This window comes from Erigeron canadensis, chromosome 4 (assembly GCF_010389155.1).
Source record: "Erigeron canadensis isolate Cc75 chromosome 4, C_canadensis_v1, whole genome shotgun sequence".
Taxonomy (NCBI): domain Eukaryota; kingdom Viridiplantae; phylum Streptophyta; class Magnoliopsida; order Asterales; family Asteraceae; genus Erigeron; species Erigeron canadensis.
Window position 1 is genome coordinate 5,341,746 of NC_057764.1, and position 20,897 is coordinate 5,362,642.

At 32.3% G+C, this 20,897-nt stretch overlaps 2 protein-coding genes across 2 annotated transcripts; one reads left to right on the top strand and one right to left on the bottom strand.

Annotated features, from left to right (window-relative positions):
- Positions 1–898: 898 nt before the first annotated feature.
- On the bottom strand, positions 899–7,005 carry LOC122595431 (ER lumen protein-retaining receptor erd-2.2). Its single transcript, XM_043767788.1, has 6 exons — positions 6,606–7,005; positions 3,999–4,198; positions 3,060–3,200; positions 2,900–2,980; positions 1,418–1,542; positions 899–1,225 (listed from the first exon to the last, which is right to left on the bottom strand). The coding sequence occupies exons 1-6, from the start codon at positions 6,826–6,828 to the stop codon at positions 1,177–1,179; spliced, it is 819 nt and encodes a 272-aa protein (XP_043623723.1). The 5' UTR covers positions 6,829–7,005; the 3' UTR covers positions 899–1,176.
- Positions 7,006–9,358: 2,353 nt separating this feature from the next.
- On the top strand, positions 9,359–15,002 carry LOC122598311 (translocon-associated protein subunit alpha-like). Its single transcript, XM_043770903.1, has 8 exons — positions 9,359–9,441; positions 11,571–11,750; positions 11,848–11,898; positions 12,258–12,346; positions 12,983–13,060; positions 13,185–13,388; positions 13,514–13,585; positions 14,762–15,002. Exons 1-8 carry the CDS (start codon positions 9,372–9,374, stop codon positions 14,810–14,812), a joined length of 795 nt encoding a protein of 264 aa, XP_043626838.1. The 5' UTR covers positions 9,359–9,371; the 3' UTR covers positions 14,813–15,002.
- The last annotated feature ends 5,895 nt before the right edge of the window (positions 15,003–20,897 follow it).

The window sequence follows — 20,897 nt, forward strand, 5'->3', positions numbered from 1 at the left end:
CATCATTTTGTGACATATTTGAGACAATAGGTAAGTCTAGAACATCGGTTCCAATATATACCATTAAACCAACTAGCCATTAAAAATAAATTATTGTACTAACTTCTCTTTATGGCGATACCAGAAGTTCCATATTATATAGTTCATCATGCTACTGAAACGTCCATTTTGTTTACTATTATCGTTATGTCTTTCATAACTTACATGTTTCCAACGTTACCTTATATGTAATTTGTCAATTATATCGCCCATGGTATTTATTTTCCCATTCATTGTTTTTAAGTCTACTTTGTTTAGATGATTTGTGTTTTACGTTTTGTTTATTCAGTGTTTTAAGTGATTTATAAATTAAGGTTTAAATCGTTACATAAAAAGTAAACCTTTGACATTGATCAGAAATTTATATGTTAATAAAATGAATGGTTACATAATTCACTTAATTTCATTAGCCAATCTCCAACTGCATCTTTAGTATTGGCATGAAGGCGTTTTTGTGCCAAGGTCTTGGTACCAATGATTGGATGGTCGGCGTGGAAGGCGGCACAATGGCCTCAGATCAAATGGTTACAACACATGATGTTGAGAAGTTACATACATGCTAAATATTTTAAAGTGGCAAAAGGTCTTTACATATAGTCATTCTTCGTGAAGCCAGCTGAAATGTAAAAAGTTCTGAAAAATTATTAACATAGATTCACAAGTCACAATTATTGGTATATCGGATAACAAAACTCATTTCTAAACACCTTTCTAGTGTACTATATTTTCGACCTCTCGAACCACATAAGATTGGACACAATCAAAACATAATAACATATCCAGAAACCTTGATGAGATCAATCTAAACATTGAATTAGATACAGTTTAGAGGTTAGACCCATTTCACAAGATTAAGCCATACTCAAAATAATAGATTCAAATTACTTTGGAATTTTTCATTTAGCAGACCTGATTACGAAAAAGGATAACAATGCATTAAAGGCCCGAGGAGTATCCTAATTGAAGTTTTTTAAGATTTGAGTTATCGTTGTAAATAAGAAAGGGCGCAAATGTACAAATATCCACCTTGACCGACTATCTTGCAAGATTGTATTGCAGGAAAGTTAAACTAACAAGACGAACAAGTACTGTAAACGTCGTTTGATGCCACCATTTCCTTGTACATCATCCTCAAACTTACACCACCCCTGAAGGTAGACGCAACACAAGTTGTCCTCCAAATACGCTAAACATGAAAACCACAGAAACTGTTAAACCACCTCATACAAGCTAAATACCCAATGGTTAATATATTTACATGTAAAAATTATTACATTACGGGTCAACTGTGATTATTGACCCAAATGGACAGTTAAACAAATGGTACTCCAGAACTAGTAAAAGAATGTGCAAAAAAAGAGTGGTTAGCATGTCTAACCTTTTCACGTAGTAATAACAGAAGTCAGCTAGTATGAATGTTTGAACAATCTCCGAGATCAGAACCATTGATGGCCACAATCCGTAACCTAGGGCTGTAAGTAGATGACCACGGCTATCCAAAACCTGTTTAACAGGAAAGAGAGATCAACAATAATTTTTCCATGTGAATTTTAACCAGAAGAATATTACCAAAATATCCAGCAAGTAAACGATAGCTTAAAATTAAATAATCAGAGTTTTGGATAAGGGTACACAAGGGGGATTTTGAACGCTCTTTGCAGAAAGCTAGTTGCATTTCCCATAAACTTTTTAAGAGAAACACAGAAATCAGAAAATGTTTTCAAATAAGTCTTTTTTGAAACAAAGGGCTTATGAAAACCCCATATTTCTGATTAATAGCTCCACATTTCATAAAATATCTCAACATTGTTCCTGTATTATCACTGATAGAATTGATGTAGTTTCAGAAGTTTTTCCAAAATAAACAAGCCGCCACCTGGCATCCTGTCCCCAAAATTCACCACTGCCACCCCTCCCTAACCGCCACCACCACCGCCGTGCAATTGCAGTATATCTTCAATTTTTCTTTTGCTTCGTCTAAAACAGGTTTTGTAGATGTTTGAATACCAACTATCTAGAAAAATAGAAAATTTAAAAAATAGGTAGCAGAGAAGTGTCTTCAACTAAATACAAAGGGCCTAATCTCCTTACATTGGACTCTTCTCCATATAGGAAAGCATTTAATAAACTGAGATAGGCTTTTTAATGAAATGAGAATAATGGGAGTTTGAATCAAATCATATAGAAAATACAGGTATAGCAGGTAAAAGTTTTCTATTTTTGGTATCAATCACCTCTTCAAAAACCATTTTCATATAGTAAAAATATTCATGCAAGATTTAAGTGATTGCTGCTGAACTTGTATAGCAGAAATGTTGATAAGTTATACTTTAATTCTTATTATAACCAACAAGTAACCAGGTTGTGTAGAAAGACCCAATATATCCATTAGAGTCTCTCCACGACCTTATCCTGCAATACTCATCCTTTAAAAAGTTGCTAAATACCAATAAAAGAGTCCTGTTCACTACGACAGATTTAATGATTCTAGACTATGCAATATTTTTCCTTTAAAAAGTTTCCAAATACCAATAAAAGAGTCCTGTTCACTACGACAGATTAATGATTCTAGACTATGCAATATTTTTTAGTAGAATCGGAAACAAATCATTTTGACATGTTTTACAGGTTATAATAAGATTATCGAACAAAATCGACTCTCTATGATAAACTTTACAATCCTAAATTATGCTTCCTTTTTTAAGAATGAATGAGAAGTCATCTTGATAGTTTATACTTATCAATAACTATACCGATTCCTTCTAGAAAACTTACATTTCTTGGGTATGGAGTAATAAATTCCCAACAGAAAGCACTAGTGCCAAGTAGAATTCATAGATATCGGAATTTGAAGTCAAACCTGAAGAACCCAATGAGCACAGCTTAAAAACCTTGCGACACCAAGGGCAAATACGTAATGAGCCGTGAATGGTTCAACAATCTGAGAGGGAGAGAAACAAAGTTACCTAAAAGAGAATTGCAAGTACAAGTTGACAAGTCCTTAGGGACCAATTTCATACCTTTGTGTTCTGCATAACCCTGAGTTGTGGGAGAACTGAAACTGCTTCAAGATAGACGCAGAATGCCCAAAATATCCTGTTGATAAAGTGATGGGACGTCGATGGATGAATTAACAAAGCTAGTGCAGCACATGGGACCGCCTACATCAAAAATCATATCAAGGTAAGATTTATCATTACATAGAAACAGAAGAAGAAACTAAGATTTTACTCAACTGAAACTGCAATCAGCCCATGCCAAATAGAAGTTGAAAGTCGTGATATCATAACAATCATTTTATTTTACATGGTTAAAAAAACTAAAGTTCTCTCTACAATACCTTATAAGAATTTCATTCCCCTGTTAAAAAAGTTGAAAATTTGATATGCGATATAACTATTCTGCCCTTCAATATATAGTAAATCATCGGTAACTTTTATAATAGTCAACCCCAAATAATTATCCTGATACTATATAATTCAGACTATATTCTTATAAGCTAAGATAATTTTGGTAAACTAAACTTCAAGGAACACAATACTGTCATTTAGAAAAAATACAGATCAGTAGCCGCACGTAGAAAGTATTTGACCGCTAGTGGGAACCACCATAAAAAGTTGTCAGATGACACCAGTAGAAAGTATTAACTCCCGCTGCATTGTGTGGGCAGTTTTCTATTTAAAGTTTAAACATAAAAAATTCTAACATTAATAAGATAAATTTCTTAATATCGAAGAAAGAACTGTCTCGTGCACTACTAATGAATTTTGAATACACTAACAAGCGGCTGACAGTCAGCAAGTAGAAAACTTAACCAACGTATTCACAGGAATATAAGAACTTCAAAGTAATCAACTTCTCAGTATAAATGAATCCTCAACTTATGCATTGCTTAAAAAGTAAAGCAGAAGATAGATGTGATAAAGAATTTCCACATAGATGTGACATGAGGGGCTTACCACATAGTACATTGCAAAGTTGTCTTTGTCCTCCATGTAACTTGATTGGAGTTTAAAACGGATCATAAAGATAACCCACAATGTTGTACCCAATGTAGCCAAGTCAAGCAAGGTATGTATATCATACTCCATAACATAGCTGCAATATAATCTAACAGCCAAAAACATAGCTGTTAGGTATTGCGTTTTCAGCGATAACCCTACAATCAACCAACACAAATGAGACCAATAAATTTGTATCCAGCGGGAATAAGCAAAATGTTGAAACAATATACCATAGCATCCGTCAAAACTGACTTTATACGAATCATGAAAAGCATGATTGTATCCTAAGTAACAGGCAAGAGAAATCTTTTCGGGGTGCATAAATGATAACCCAGCCTATTACACAATTATCAATTATTGTGATATGTAGGGTAAATTTTGGGATCACAACGATGAAACAAATACTGTTAAAAAGGTGAAAAATCAGCTATATATATTCATGCAAGGTTATACAGATAGTGGAATAAGATTCTGGTAAAGCTCTTTTGGAACTATTTACCAGATGACATTTTACCAAAGGTGAAAGGCCTCGTCATAATATTTAAAGTTTCCGATCAGTCCTCTGTATTAACACATGCCTTAAGGTTCTGAAATTTTTAAAAAAGCCATTTAAGATCTTATTGTTGGTAAAGGTAATAGACAATATTTTAGCAAGCAATGAGTTCCATTATTAACATACAGCATACAACAATTGTGATTTGAACTTGTCAATAGATGAGTTATACTTGTATATCTAGATAGTAGATACACAAATTTAATTCTTAAAACTCAATGAAAAACAGCATTCAGAGATTTGGAAACCTTATTTTAAGTGTATGAGATTTATAATCCTCTAACATCGATACGAAAACTAGATTGAGAGCTCATTGTTTAAAACAAGCTTAAACTAGTACAATCGCTAGAGTTGAAAAAAACAACAGAACAAACATTTTTAATATATATTTAGAGGCTAAACCTATTACTCGTAATTTGTATAAGATATAGAACAAAGTGTGTCTAAAGGAATTTGTCCGATGGAGTAATATCTGCATAAGTCTACCATAATGAGTCTTTCATTACTTAAGGATCTCTTTAATGGAAGAATATGTCCTGCATTCTTTGTACGAATTCTCAAGAAAAATCATTTTGTATGAAATCGTTGCAGTGTTGTACCATGTGAAATTTTTTCTTTAACGTGCATTATTATGTGTTAACTGCTGGCTGTTTATCACAATGAATAGAAACTTCATTACCATTCTAGTTCGGTATCTGTGGTAAATTTTGATTTTACTTCATTTTAAAAATTCATTATTAAGTAACAAGAGTAACATCGCAAACGGTTATGCATTTCCTACATGTTCCATTATCATAAAAAACGAAAGGAGTAGGTGACATCTAGATGAGCTATACACCTAACCTGATAGATATATATTCAACATAACTCAAACTAAGAGCATACAGAAAAGACACGCCTTTATCAGGACAAACTATTTATAGCTATATATAACTCACCTAATAACCAGAAGCAGATTTATTATAACCAAACCAGAAAACTGCCTTATAATTTCATAATCATAAACTTGCAAAACTTTACACAGAGAAGATAAGGAAAGAGAATATCCAAGTATCCAACTAAAACCTTTATAAATTCAGTAAACAATAAGATGTCGATAATAATAATGGTGTTTCTTACATAGGTAAAATTAACTGCAATATCTTCCAGAAATCAATGAACCATAAACCGTGATCTTGAGACTAATTGATCTACTTTTTGACAGGTATTGAGAGATGCATAAGAGACAGCAAGAAGAACAATAAAGCAACTTACTTTATACAAATACCTAAAGAATACAAACAACTCACCGGCATCTATTATCAAAAGAGACTAGTATATTTGATTCAATATGTCAACATGGGCTGCCTATATGCAAAACATTACTCAAAACTTTGCAGTAATCATTACGAAGTTCAACCGTAAAAGATAAACCAAGATTTCATATCTAAGCCTATACAAATTTTACTAGGCAACTTCCTAAACAAAATCCATGCTTTTACTTTTTCAAATTCATCAACGATCTTCGACCAGACCCATAATATCACTTGCACACAAAAAAAAAAGCTAAACATATAAGTAACAGATCATCATCCTACATCAAAAATAGAGACATTTTAAAACTTACACAACTCTGAGATTGAATTAAACAGTCTCATATAGAAAATCAAAAGTCAAAAGCTCAAATCCTTACCGAAATCCGGTGAAAAAGACATTAATTTCACAAATACTCTAAAGCAAGAACTTGTCATAATAAATTCTTTAAATTTTGTAAATCTTAACTTAGCTGCTAAATGTGCAATTCATGGGTAATCTTTTATTTTTTTCTTTTTCTTAATTATCAAAACTTTATCATTAAATCTTCAAACTTTACATCAATATCTCACACCTAAAGTCAAACAAACAAAAACCCAATTGATTCAACACAAAAAGCAAACAACTTTCCATCAAAAAACATATAAACAAGATCAATTTAACAGAAAGATAAAAAGTTATATATATATATAAAGATTAGTTGATCAAATACATACCAGCACAAGTCTTTTCTTTCATGAGTTTATAAATAAGGACGGAGATACCAATGGAATGAACAGCTTCAGCAGCAACAAATAAATTATCATGATCATGAACAATCACACGCAGCAGCACCAAAGCCAGCATTCCACTCACTACTGCCAAAAAAGCTTTCACCTTTGGTGGTTGCCGGCGAACCCATGATGATATTATATGGATCGTTCTCTTTGGTGGTCTCATTCTTCTTTTTTCACTTAAAATTTGGGTTTTGTTTTTGTGTAACGATTTGTGTATGTATAGGATGGTTTTTGTTTTTTTAGGGTTTTTGTGATTTGGGGGAGAATTTTAGTCTGTGGAAGTCAGTAAATGTGTTTATATTGGAGGTTTGGTTGGAATTCTTTGGTGATAGAAAGGTGGGATAAGCTGAAAATGTAATGAACTTTATGTTATTTTATGTAATGAAGTATGTTTATTACATGGAATGAACTTTTAAATCCTATTTATCGGATGCAACTGGATATATGTGTCAATCATATAAGCTGCTACTTGTAAGTTTTTGATTGGTCGGATACATCCAATAACTTGGATTTGAAAGTTCATTACATACAATAAACATCCAAGTAGTTAATTACACAACATAAACATTCGTGCATAATTCATTACATTCCCAGATTATCCGTAGAAAGTTTTGTTACACCATTAGGTGGTCAAATTTTATAACAATCGACTAGATTTATATCCATATAATATATTTTGATTTTGATTTTTTAAACAAAATTCACTTAAAATTTTTAAAACAATATGACTTTAGTATCTATATTATTATCCTAGTCTTGATATCCATGTTGCTAGCAAATGATCCGTGTATAGTAGCTAAATAGATTGAATTATAAAAAAAATTTGTATATACCTCATATACATGATTTGTGAGTATGAAATAAATTGTGGTTAAAGTAAACTAATGATCGATGTTAGATTATAATAAAAAGTAATAATAAATATAATATATGTTTAGTTAAAGTTTTGAATATACCTTGAATTTTTAAAAGCACATTAAAATCGAAACTTGTAAGCATAGAAGATGACGATATATAGCCTTGTGATTTCAAATCGTAAATTCAATTTTTTGAAGTCTTCGTGTTATTAACTTATTACACATGTGTTGTGTATCTATAAGCTAAGAGTTAGAGTTTAATTCTAAGTAAAATAAGGAAATTGAATCAATATACAATTAAAAAAACTAATTTAATAAATTAAATAAATTAAAAAAACACATGTCGATCAATGATTACGTCAAATGTCGTTTTAAGAATATCTCTATCTTGTTTTAGTTTATAGGTAGATAACCAACTCTACTTAGGTGGGTTGACCAAGAGTATCTTCTAAATCCACTATGTAGGCCCCCGTATATGAGTTTTTTCTCAAGGTTTTGGGTTTCTCATCTCAAGGTATTTTTCATGAGAATGGGGTTGGAAGTCCAACAAATCGCTGGTTAAAGTTTCTTTCAGCACATCTGAATCGAAACTAACTTTACAAAAAAAAAAATCTATATTATTATATAAAGATTATTCATCTTTGTTAAATAACTAAAACAAAAATTAAAAAAAAAAATCAGTATCTTACTATTAATTAATTCGTTTACACCATTAGTCTTTTAATCTTCTCAATATCCTCACTATCCATTTAAATCAATTACTTTTACATCAGTTATCACTACATATTGTGCAGAGATCTCTATGTTCTAAAATATTTCTACCACCTTTAATCTACACCACACGACACAACCGCCACCATCAATAGTCACTATCAATACAACCAGTGTTGTAAATATCGGTTGATATCTCGGCATCGTCTCGGGATTGGATTCTAAAGAAGACGAAATGGGTACGATCGGGTGAAATATCAGCCAACACCGGTAAACCATGGGATATCGCCCAAATATATGGAATCTTGGTCAATATCGATCAAATATTTGTAATCTCGGTCAAATATCGACGAGAATCAGTCAAATCCAGTCAAGGTCAACAAAAGTCATTTTTGAATATATATTTTTTGTTTTTCAAAGGTTTTTAAAAGAAATCCATTTTCAATTAAATAAATCCTTTTTGTTTAAGTTTACAAATATTATTATAATGTTTTGAAACTATTATACTAAATTTAAATTTGAAAATGGGAAATTATCGTTATAGTTAACTACAGAGATGTTAGTTGCAGTTGTGTTGTTTTGCAAGAAACAATTCTGTACATTTTAAAATTTGAAAGGTTAATATGAAATAATACCTTTTATAATTGCAGGGATGTTTTATTTTATGCATTTAAGTGTCATTTAAAAATTAAAAATTGCAAATGAAGGTAGCAGATGCATTATATTTAGACAATTATTTTAGAAATAACTGTCATTTGAAAATTATGTATTATATTTAGACAATTATTTTAGAAATTATCCACGAGTACAAGGCTAGTGAAGAAAATTTTTGATACCGATCAATATGAATCCTAGTTCCACCATTGTCATCTATATATCCACCATAATCATCACTACCATTTCACCACCACCATTCGTGAATCGCCACTTATCTTATATATATTGAACGTACCTAGCTTTGATTTTACAATACTCACATATTCTGTAATTTCTGTCATCATCGTGCTATGTAAATGTAAATACGTGTCAAGTTAAAAAACAAAAATGTCGAGTGTGTTCTTTTTATAACTCCTCGACCATATCGCTCTTTGAATTTCTCTGTCCCTCACAAACTCAAAAGGCCAACACACATTTGGTCATGTCGAAGTTTTGGAGTTTGTTTATGCTCACTCTTGTTGTTCTCTCATTTCACTTATTCTTCCTTGAAGGTTTTGCATCTTCCATCACATCTCCTACATATATTCTACATTTCACTTTTTTACATGCATATTCCCTGTCAGTGTATCTAATCATTTCTAATTGTGAAGTTGCTCTTTCTTGTTTTACAAATGTAATTATATATCATCAACTATCAATAAACAATAATAACTAATGTGCTTTTTGATGATATTTTAGTTTGTTGTTTACTCTTTGTTACTTGCATGCATTTGATTCTTGGAAACTATAGTTTAATTAGCTTAATTAATTGCAATAGTTTGTGAAATTATATGTATAAAGTATTTTTTTAAGGGTTGTGATATCCGTATTACAACATACAAGTTTTACAGCTGAATGTAAAAACCAATAATGTTGTATAGTTGTGGTAAATAATACAAGTTTTACAGCTGAATGTAAAAACCAATAATGTTGTATAGTTGCGTTAAATCTATATATAAGAAAGTGGTACTAATATCACTTCCCATTTTTTAATGTCCAACCAAGATTAATGCTCTACTACCCGGATTACTCAATGGTGAAAGACACCCCATTTGCCCACAAACGACACACAGTGTTGGGTAGACAGAGCCCACCAACGCCACCAGTTCCTAAGATAAATCTGTGGCTGATGAATTAAAGGCCCACGCGGTAAAACTCATGTTGAACTGGACTTGAACTTAAACATGTAGTCTCTAATCCATCTCTTCATGTTATTCCCATGAAATTCTTCATGCATTGTGGTACTATTTTTGCAATTGAGTTTAGAATTATTAATGGTTTGGATTCATTTAACTCTGGATGCATATATACTCGGCTTGACAAATAGGTTTTGCTAAGTTAAGTAGAATTGTGGAACTTATCTATACTATCTATATCAATACTATATTACTATACGAGAAGGGTGCCCGCGCAATGCGACGGAGTTGAAGGTGGCGGCGACGGGTGATGATGTTGGCGGCAATGTGGCGGTAACCATATGATTATTAATGTAAAAGGAGGTAATGTGGTTATTTTAAGGCTCAAAAGATGTATGCTGTAAATAATTTCATTAAGATTATTATAAGTATATTAGGTAGAAATATTTAAATTAGTGAATAAAAGATAGGCAGTTTGAATAGATTAGATTGAAAAATATTTTAGGGATATTTTAGGTAGATGTAGTGTATGGATTGAGAATGTGTTGAAAGTTAAGGGTATTTTGGATATTTCAAAGGTATAAAAGTTGAAAAAGGGGAGGGGTAGTTTGTTTTATAAAGGAGTATAAATATAAATTAATTATAAAGCAAATCATATTTTCAACTTTCAACATTCAATATTCAACTTTCAACATTCAATATTCATCAAAATCTCATTACATCAATAACATACACTACTTGTTGTCGCCGCCACAACCACCAATCGCTGCCACCACCACCGCCGTGCGAAACCACCGCCGCCGCCATTAGATAGCCACCACCGTCGCTACCTCCGCGCGCCACCACAATCCGTCATCGCCACCACCGCCGCCAATACACCTCCCGCGCGGGCATAACTTTAGTTCAACTTAAACAAAATTGCAATGTGCTCACTGAAATGTATACTTGAGTCATTATACTAATTATGCATGCATATATGACTGGTTTTGGTCGTTAATTAGTAGCAAAAGTGGTGGACCCAAACTTGTTTTGATCAAAACAAATTATAAACATACCCTCGATGACTAAATCGAAAGAAAAATAGCTAACTAATTAACTATATATATAACGACCTATGTTCAACACTTGTGCAAGTACATAAATAGTTTGTGCAATTTTTCATAAGAACTATATGCACCTTATTCTGTGCAGAATCACACTTGCTCTATAGTTGTAGCCTGTAGGCGAGCAATTCATTTCATGTGATTTGTGAAGCTCGGTATTGTTCTTAGTATGTTATGTGCCCATTGATGCTCTCTAATTCCAGATTTTAGTTTGGCTGCAAATGTTTTCCGATCTTTTGTCATCAGCCAACTTTTTTTATGTGAATAGGGTGAGGTTGTACAACTTGCTAACTATACAAAAATAAAAGTTCAGCCCCTTTTTTGAGATGCTGCTATTTAGTTGGCAATGAATTGTTTGGTATCAATCATCACACATTTATTGTCATTAATACTTTTCCAAAGTTGCTAGGTGTCAATCCGATTCTGATCATGCTGACCTGGTTGTCGAGCCTCTTGCCCAAAGTGTCGAGGAAGGAGGAGATATCAAGGTTGCAGGGAATGAGTATCAGAATGTTGGAGGAAGTGTCCGTACAGTTCCTGGTCTGAAGACGGTGTGCGTCTTCCCAAACAACCCTTCAAAATGTAAGTTTAATTGCTTTCTCCATTTAGTTATCATCTCACCTTGTCATTATAGTTGTGACTTTTGCAAATAAATTTATATTTTTATCTGTTTCTTCAGTGGTGGTAGCAGGGGAAGAGACTGAACTATTAGTTGGAATGAAAAATGAAGGTAACATTCTATGCTTCAAATGGTATGACTCGCAAATAACAGGTCTCAGTTTCAATTCTCGTCCCTAGAGTTATCCTTGTGGGGCGGGCAATGACGGGTGCCAAAATGGCAAACGGGGTTAAGGTTCCCTTCCATAATACCCTTTTGCAAATCATATGCTTCAACTGGTGTTTAAGCCATTTGATATCTCTGCCAAATTACTCTTTTGAACCAGGAATGCACACTGGTGTTTGCTTTATTGATATGACAGTTGTCATTATATTTCCTAACAATCTACATATATATTTTGTTCTTTACCTTATAATTGTAAGTTACTGGTAGGGATGTGATCTGACGTATTAGTATTGCTTGATGAATAGGTGAACAAAGCGTGAAACTTCTTGCTATTCATGCCAGCATTCATCTTCCTAATGATCATCGTCAGTTGGTGCAGGATCTCTCAGCACAGGTAATAGGTGTTCGAGAAAGGTCTGATGAGTTGGATATATATTCTTGCTAATGATAACTGTTAATAAGAGTGTTGCTAATGATTCAAATTGCCAGTTTAATCTTCTTTGTAGTTGATAATGCAAAGGACATAAAAATTTTTATATCATTTGAGGTACTTATGAAAGATTGACTGCCCAATTATGCTAGATATCAAGATATGTCTATTAAGTAAAATATCTTGAATATTTCAAATCAAAAAGAAAATTTCTCTTTTACCATAGTAATAAAAATCAGTTTTCTTTTGATTCATATCCTCATTCTATCCAGTAAGGACTTGATAACTATCAAATAGTCATGAAATTTGTATGAATAGGCATCAGGATATTTACAACATAACAAAACATGAAATTGCATGACCTCTTGTATATATTATCTACTATTGGAGTCTTTTGTTCTTCGATGTCATTGCTTATGGTGATACGTTTTTCTTATAACTCGAATAGTCGTATCTACGAGAAATAGCCTCGTCTTGTTTGTGGATTTTTTTGGCTCTACATATGCATTTTCTGCTCAGCAGTTTCTTTGCAATCGTTAAATCATGACAAGTTTGTGTTTGATATAATCGTTGCTTTCCAATCCATCTGTCTATCGGCAGCCTTTCAAAAATGCATCAATTCCTGCTTCAGCTCAAGCTACTTTTCCTTACAAATTTGCTGTCAGTAAATTTCTACAGGTACTTTGATCATTGCTAATTGCTATAAAAACAGAACATTTACTTTTAAAAGTTGTGTTTCTGTTTTGAATTGTTTACTAGCTTTATATTGGCATCAAGATTTTTGCAACCTTCCCGTCTGCAGCCTGGGACCTTTGATCTTTTTGGAACAATAGTTTATGAAGTACAGCAGCGACCGTACCAAAATATATTCTACAATGGTACTATTGAAGTCACTGAAGCCGGTGGCCTTGCTAACGTCGAGACTATATTCCTTATTTCTCTTGGGATTGCCTTACTGGCCCTTTTTGGATTGTGGGTTCGTGGTCATATCCAAAGTCTTTCCAAGGTACTAATGGCCATCAATAATTCCACTTACAGCATTTCACTTTGAGAATTCGAATGGAATGTCTGGTTTTTATACATGTGTTTGACTTTCTCTATGCTTATTATATACTATATGTTTTTCATCAGAATACTAAGAGATCACAAAAGGTCAAAACTGGGTCTAGGGTCGTTAATGCATCTATGGATGAGTGGCTACAGGTTTGTATCTCTCATCCTATATCACCAAAGAGCTTCCTGATTTTGATTTTACGTATATTCCAATTTAAATAAGAAGAAACTCAAGACTAATCTCGTTAGTAATCATTGTCGTCAGATTCATCTAAGTTTAAGCTAGTTGATGCCTACTACCCCGAATACCTGTGGAATGCAAGCTACCACCCAAAATCTTATTTAGCCTTTTAGTTTAATTCTTATATTCAAATAGTTTCCGAGAATTGAGTTCTCATGAGTCTAGGTTCATTTAAGTTTTAGGTAAGTTAAAGTAAATGCTTTCAGTTTGGGCTACCCCATACTTGATGTAGAGAGAAAAAAGGATAATTAATTGAACCTGTTGATTCACGAGAATGCTAGGAACAATTCTTCTAAAAATCGTTGATTCAAAAGAATACCGATAATTATTAAATTCACACACTAACACACACTTTTGATAGGGAGAAAATTGGATTTCATGTCATCAAAAAAACTATTTTTTACAAAGACTTTTGGCCCAATATATAGGCATACTGGTATTTAATAACATGACCTTTTAACCTTCCTAATTATTCAAAACATTTAAATTATTTAAGAATCGAGACTCATGAGGTGTTCTACTTATACAACCCAAAAGTCAGGTTGTTTGTCGAGCTTATAACTTCCTTCAAATACTTAATGCACCTAACTGCCTTGTGTCAATACTAATTTCAGTATTCCCTTATTGGGAAATTTCTGAAACTAACTTTAGCAGTTGCTCATTGATATATATGATTTCTAATTATTGATGAGATAAACTTTAGCTGCCAGTAAACTTTCATACATTTATCAGTTAATGGGTAAAGTTTGGTCATATTTTTCTGTCTAACCGACCAAAACCTTAACCAAATTAAAAACGGGTCATAGGAGTTGACTTCCGCTCAAAATGTATAAAACCTCATTTATAATGGATTGATCCTATAACAATATAGGCTTTATAATGATTAATAGTATATGTTGAACTTGTTTCCATCTGGTAATAACCCCGTTTTTACCCGAATTCATGTTTTTGACCCATTACCTCAACCCCTCTAATATGCACATTTTTCACATATACCACCTTTTTACAATATTATTATAAGACAGTCATTTTTCACTTGTTCGATAAATAGTTTAGAGTCCTAATGATTGTAGTACTTCATTCAGGGAACTGCTTATACTCGTCCACAGTCCAACAAACCTAAGAAGAAAAAATAGAGTATCAAGAACCGAGCAGCAGATTATTGCAACTCTATCTTCAAGTTAAAACAAGCGCTTTCAGCGGAAATACCTCAAAATTACTAGCTGTTTTATTTCTTCTGTTTTGTTTTAGATGTTATGACTTATGAGCCAATGTGTAACCTAAATTATCTTCTGTGCAATCCAACCGTTTGGTTTATTTTCTGGAGATTTTTAGATGTAAAGAGCTATTGTCAGTCTAAATTCATTTTGTTGGTCCCATCACATGGATGACGCTTTGCCCAGATCCAATTTTCAAAAAATCTCCATGTAAACGAACTTAAAAAATTCCTAAATTGCAAAAAGTCTTGGTGTAATTAATACCTCATATGGGCCAACAGTATATGGGTCAAAAGCTGCTTTAAACACCTTTCTTGGAAATTATCTAAAGTAAGTCCACATAATTTTTGCATTATGTACCACATTGTTATTGTTATAAATACTATAACGTGTTAGATTCGAGCATCCTAATCCTCAAAAAGGTTCCCTGATTTTCAATGTTGAATGCTAATTGCGGATAGATACGTATGTGATGTGTGACGTCGTGTCGGGCACCCTACACGCACGTCGTAATCAATAGCCGAGGAGATGTATGCATGTGACACTCGTCGTATCTGAATAGGCTAACGCTTTGATATCATTTGTAACACTTCATACTCCAAAGTTATGATCCGACCCAATAACTTCGGATCCAAATGAAATGTTGTGGTGATATGGGTTGTTACACCAAAGGTATCAATTTTTTGGGAGGTCCATATAATGAGATTGAGATTGAAATTGACACATTTTCTTTTGTTTGGTTTGCTGTTATAATCAGTAATCAATCTAATCTAATTATTAATAAATACATAATAAAACAAACAACCAGAATGGTTGCTCATTATGGCAATCACAACTCAAACTTATCACACAGAAATAGACATTGCTTTTGGATTCATATATTGTCTAAATTTTTTACACATTTAAATATTTTCCATGATGGTATGGCCTGATAGAAACATAACGAGAAAAAGCTTAAGCATAGAAATGTTACACGTGTGTTACTTTTGAGTACTAAATATTTGCTTTTTAACAGCACTAAAATCTCATTGAATTAATACTCATAAGAAACTAATTAATCAGAAAAGCACACAGTCTCGTTAAAACAGAAAACAAAAACTCTAACGCGACTATAAGAGTAAGAAACACGGAAAATAACGACAACTACATAAACTAGGAGATTCCGATCGATGAAACGGAAAAAGAATGCCCACCTCTCGTATATTAAACCGAACACCCGTTACTCAAAATGTTACTTTTACTAGATATCCTTTGTTTTTAGTTAGCTTGATTCATAAATATGAGGTGATGAATTTGATCCTTGCCCGCCTGATAACTTTAGTACTACAAGGACACACACATGTTACATAAGTGTGTGTACATTGCTGATTTGCTTGTTATTTAATGTGGATCGATTAGTAAAAAAAATAGTAAATGGGGAATTTATTGAACTACATAGATAAATCATAAAGGATCGTTGTGTCAGTGCAATGCGATGACGATGACGGAGGTGTGATGGCGGCGACGGATGGTGATGGTGGTGGCAATATCAACTGGCGTAGGTAATTGATGTAGAGATGTTTGATTTAAAAAGGATAGTAAAAATATTTTATACTTGTAATATAAAGGATTAATAGTGTAATTTAATATTAAGGGTTTGTGGATATATTTAATTTATCAAGGGTAGTTTGGTCAATTCGCATGTTTCTTATTTTTTTTCTAATCTTTCAATATTAGGGTATAATTTTTATATTGTAGTATAGATGTATAGATATAGATATAGATAGATACATCTAGTGTAGTAGTGTTGAAATGTACAATAGCCCATAGCCCATCATCATTCACTTAACATCAAAGCAGATGGGCTAATACAACTTTTCCATGTTTTAATAATGATGATTAATTAGTTTCGGGTCACCCATTTTTGAGCGGTAACTGTTGCCCAATTCGGACTTCTTGTTCAAGTAATTAAATAACAAAACGTCTTGTTAATGTAGCATACTAGCGTGTATGAACCAATTAACAACTAAACGATGCGAAAAGACTTTTTAGCGATCTAGGTTATGGTTAATGTTAGAAGAGAACTGTGGAACCATTAGTTTATCTGTTTTCTTTCTCTTTTTTGGTTTGGTTTTTAATTTTTTTAATTTTAAATTTTTTTGATTTTTTTTTTTTATTTTCTTTTAACAAAAGAACCATTTCAAAAAAAAATAATTTTTTTTTTGTAAAATGCTAAACGAAGCCCCTAGGGCTTCATTTAACGTACAAAAAAAAATTGTACATTTTCATATTAAAAGTCTACTCCCTGAATATTATGGTAAGTGTACGATTATTTAATGCACCTTAATGAAAACCCTTAGGACTTCGTTTAGTAAAACCTTTTTTTTTCGTAAAATTCAGATGGGTTGCGTTTTGAAAACGTATGGATATGGTACGAGCGTTAACTTTATCCATTCTAAAGGGGTTGTCACCGGACGCATATGGGAATGATATAGATTTGATGGGCGGCGATCCAAAAGATGGTGGCGGTTAAATACTGTACGGGCATAACCGTTAACTCTAAGGGCTAGAGTTGATTTTGGTTCTTACTATTATTTTGGTTCTCACTTGATCACTTCACTATATATGTATCATCAATCGGAGTCGTTAATGGTATCTTTTCAATGAAAACAAAATGTATCCTATTGCACATTTGTTCGATTTCATATTACATTATTTCGTACTTTGTTTCTTTGCGTATTTGAGATGCTTATAAGCTTATGAGTAAATTACTAAAATGGTACATGTGGTTTGGTCGAAATTACTAGTTTCACACCTGTTAGATTTAAATTATGCCCATCGTACTCATGGTTTACAATTTCGCCGAAGATACCTCATGCTGACGGTCGTTAGCTGTATCGTTAAGTAGGCAACGTGCTTTGCACGTGAGGTATGGAACATGTAACATTATATAAACTATAGGTACCATCTGTGTAATTAAAAGTTTTTATTTATCAAAACAAATTTATTTTATAAAAATTATTACTTTTTAAAAATAATTTATTAGTATTTTAAATTTACATAATTAATATTTTTACTACAATTAATATGTTACATAGTTAGCTACAATTGATTGTCTATTTTCTTTTATTTTTACTAAAATTGCATTAAATGTTTAAGAAAGATAAAAAAAAAATATTTCATGTAGGGATATTTTAATATAATGCTAAAAAAATTACTCAAACTTAAAATAAATTTGTGGATGTAATGAATTATGACAAAATGTCTATGTTATGTATTGATCTAATCGGGGGTCTATGTTATGTAACGGACTTATCAAAAATGTCTAAGTTATGCATGTTACCGAGGAATCTACAAGTAGCCGGTTACCGTCCATTTTTTTAAACTTGGGATAATGACCTGTGAATGTAGTGAACTATGACAAAATGTCTATGTTATGTATTGATCTAATCGGGGTCTATGTTATGTAACGAACTTACCAAAACTGTCTAAGTGATTCATGTTATTTATTGTTTCCAACTCCTCCCGAGTATTTGAGAACTGGTATTTTCGTTTTTCCATTTAGTTATTTATTACATACCCAAAACCCAACCACCACTACTCTCACATAGCATGGGCAGATGTGGTGACCGGAGATCGGGGGTGTCTTTCCCGACAGGAAATTGTTGCCACAATGATGGTTGTGAGTGATGGCTTGAATGGCGGCGATATTTCTTGAATCTTGATGGTGGTTTCTTGTGAATATGAATCTTAGATATCCTAATGTTCGATCTTGATTTGTTGGATTTACAATATTTTTTTTGTTAATTTTATTGTTAATGATATTTGTGCTCAAAATAGATGTCTGGGTGGATAACTTTTAGTTTTTTGGGTCGGGTTATGTTGATGATACAGAGAAAGGAAGATCGGAAAATATATTAAAATAAATTAGTAAAATACTATAATATATATAGGAGAAACATCAAATTGGTAGAATTAATGTTTGTCCGGAAGATGTTATGGATTTCGTGGTTAAAGGCGTACGCTGGAAACTATTGTGTTGTCGGAGAAGAAGAGTGGAGATTGAAATTCACATGAAGTCCACAAAATGTAACATACGTGGCACCAACTTATTACACATATACGATTACCCGATAGCTTGCATCACTTAGACAGAATAACAAGTTTCATTACATTACATAGAAACACGAGTAGATCATTGCATAACATAAACAATCGGGAATAGTTCATTACATCACCAGACACTAATCTCTTTTTATTAAACAATCAATTCAGTTTTTAGAACTTTTTTGCATAATAGTAATAATTAATTAATGTTTTGACTAGTAATCAAATGTAAGACGTGAAACTCCAACCTTGATAAAATAACACGAGACCAAAAACTTTATCAATGAGCTATCAACCCATTAATGATAATAATAATTAATTAATATTTTTAAAAATAATAATCTTAGAATTTTAAAACAAATTCTAAAAAAAATATTATACATAATATTAAATTTTTTTTATAAATTTGTAATAAAATATGTAAACCAACTTTAGTTTTTAAATAAATAAAATAATTTTAGAATGATAATAGTTTTATTTAAAATAGCATTGAATTTATTATCAGAACAAATCTCTTGATAAATTATAAGTGTAATTTACATGATTTGTTTAATATTACATGTTTCATATTTCACGTGCAAGGCACGTTGGCTACTTAACAATACAACTAACGACTGTCAACGTGAGGTATCTTGCAAGTGCGAAATTGTAAACCATGGGTATGCTGGGCGTAATTTAAATTTAACAGGTATGAAACTGGTAATTTTGACCAAACTACATGTACCATTTCAGTAATTTATTCTAAGCTTGTATTAGCTACGAGCATATGTGTGTGCGTAATTATATTATAAGCTTATATATAGTGAAGTGATTAAGTGAGAAGCAAAAGAATAGTGAGAACCACTACATAAACATCTCTAAGAGCTTAGCCCTTAGAGTTAAGGGCTACGCCCGTACCGTATCAAACCGCCACTATTTCTTGGATTGCCATCCATCAAATCCATACCATTCCAAAATGTGTCAAGTGACAAGCCCTTTAGAATGGACGAGGCAACGTCAGTACCGTATCCATACGTTTTCAACACGTAATCCATATGATTTTTTACCAAAAAAATGGAATTGGTTTTTGTTAACAGAAAAAAAAAAATAAAAAAATCAAAAGATAAAGATGAAAAATTAAAAAATTAAAAAACCATACCAAAAAGGAAAAAGAGAGAGGGAAGCTAGTGGTTCTCCTTCCACGTTTTAGTTCTCACACCAAATTTTTTTTTTCTCTTGTAAAAAATAATATGGGTTACATGTTGAAAACATATCGATATGGCACGGGCGTTGCGCTCATCTATTTTAAAGGGGTTGTCACCAGACAAATATGAGAATGGTATGAATTTGATGGACGACGACCAAGAAATGGTGACGGTTTGATACGGTAGTTGCGTAACCCTTAATTTTAAGGACTAAGCCTTTAGTGATATTTTTTTAGTAGTTCTGACCGTTTTTACCATTTTTTTGGTTCTCATTTTATCATTTCACTTAATCATTAAGGGTTATCAAAAGCGTAATTTTCTCTATTTTTTTAACGAAAAATCTACACTACCTTTAAAATAATAATAAACTCATTGAATCATGAATTTTCCTGTAAAAATATTTACCAAAAGTACGCTAATCTCGTATTGAAAAAAGCTAGTGCTCTAAAAGATGACGATGAATGTTATGCTGCAAGATCTTCAATAAAAACTATAAATGTATAATTTGTAAATGTAATGTAAATGGATTCTCAATATCTATACTTCTATATCTATACATACTGAACTTTAATCTTCAGGCTCAACCAATGAACTCAACCAATGAACAGATAATCTCAAAGGCAAATATCTAAACAATAAATAACAAAACAGGTAAAAAATAACAAGACATGACAAAACAATTTTACAAGAATAAACCCTTTGGTAGTAGAAGAATAAGCCATAATCAGATTACA

Bases quoted from the DNA above. Each gene is read 5' to 3' on its own strand.
- LOC122595431 (XM_043767788.1), bottom strand. From the start codon at position 6,828: ATGAGACCACCAAAGAGAACGATCCATATAATATCATCATGGGTTCGC. The intron at 1,543-2,899 runs GTTTGACTTCAA...CCTGTTAAACAG, and splicing joins GTGCTCATTGGGTTCTTCAG to GTTTTGGATAGCCGTGGTCA. The intron at 1,226-1,417 runs GTTAGACATGCT...TTTCATGTTTAG, and splicing joins TGTTATTACTACGTGAAAAG to CGTATTTGGAGGACAACTTG.
- LOC122598311 (XM_043770903.1), top strand. From the start codon at position 9,372: ATGTCGAAGTTTTGGAGTTTGTTTATGCTCACTCTTGTTGTTCTCTCA. The intron at 11,899-12,257 runs GTAACATTCTAT...CTTGATGAATAG, and splicing joins AGTTGGAATGAAAAATGAAG to GTGAACAAAGCGTGAAACTT. The intron at 13,061-13,184 runs GTACTTTGATCA...TCCCGTCTGCAG, and splicing joins CTGTCAGTAAATTTCTACAG to CCTGGGACCTTTGATCTTTT.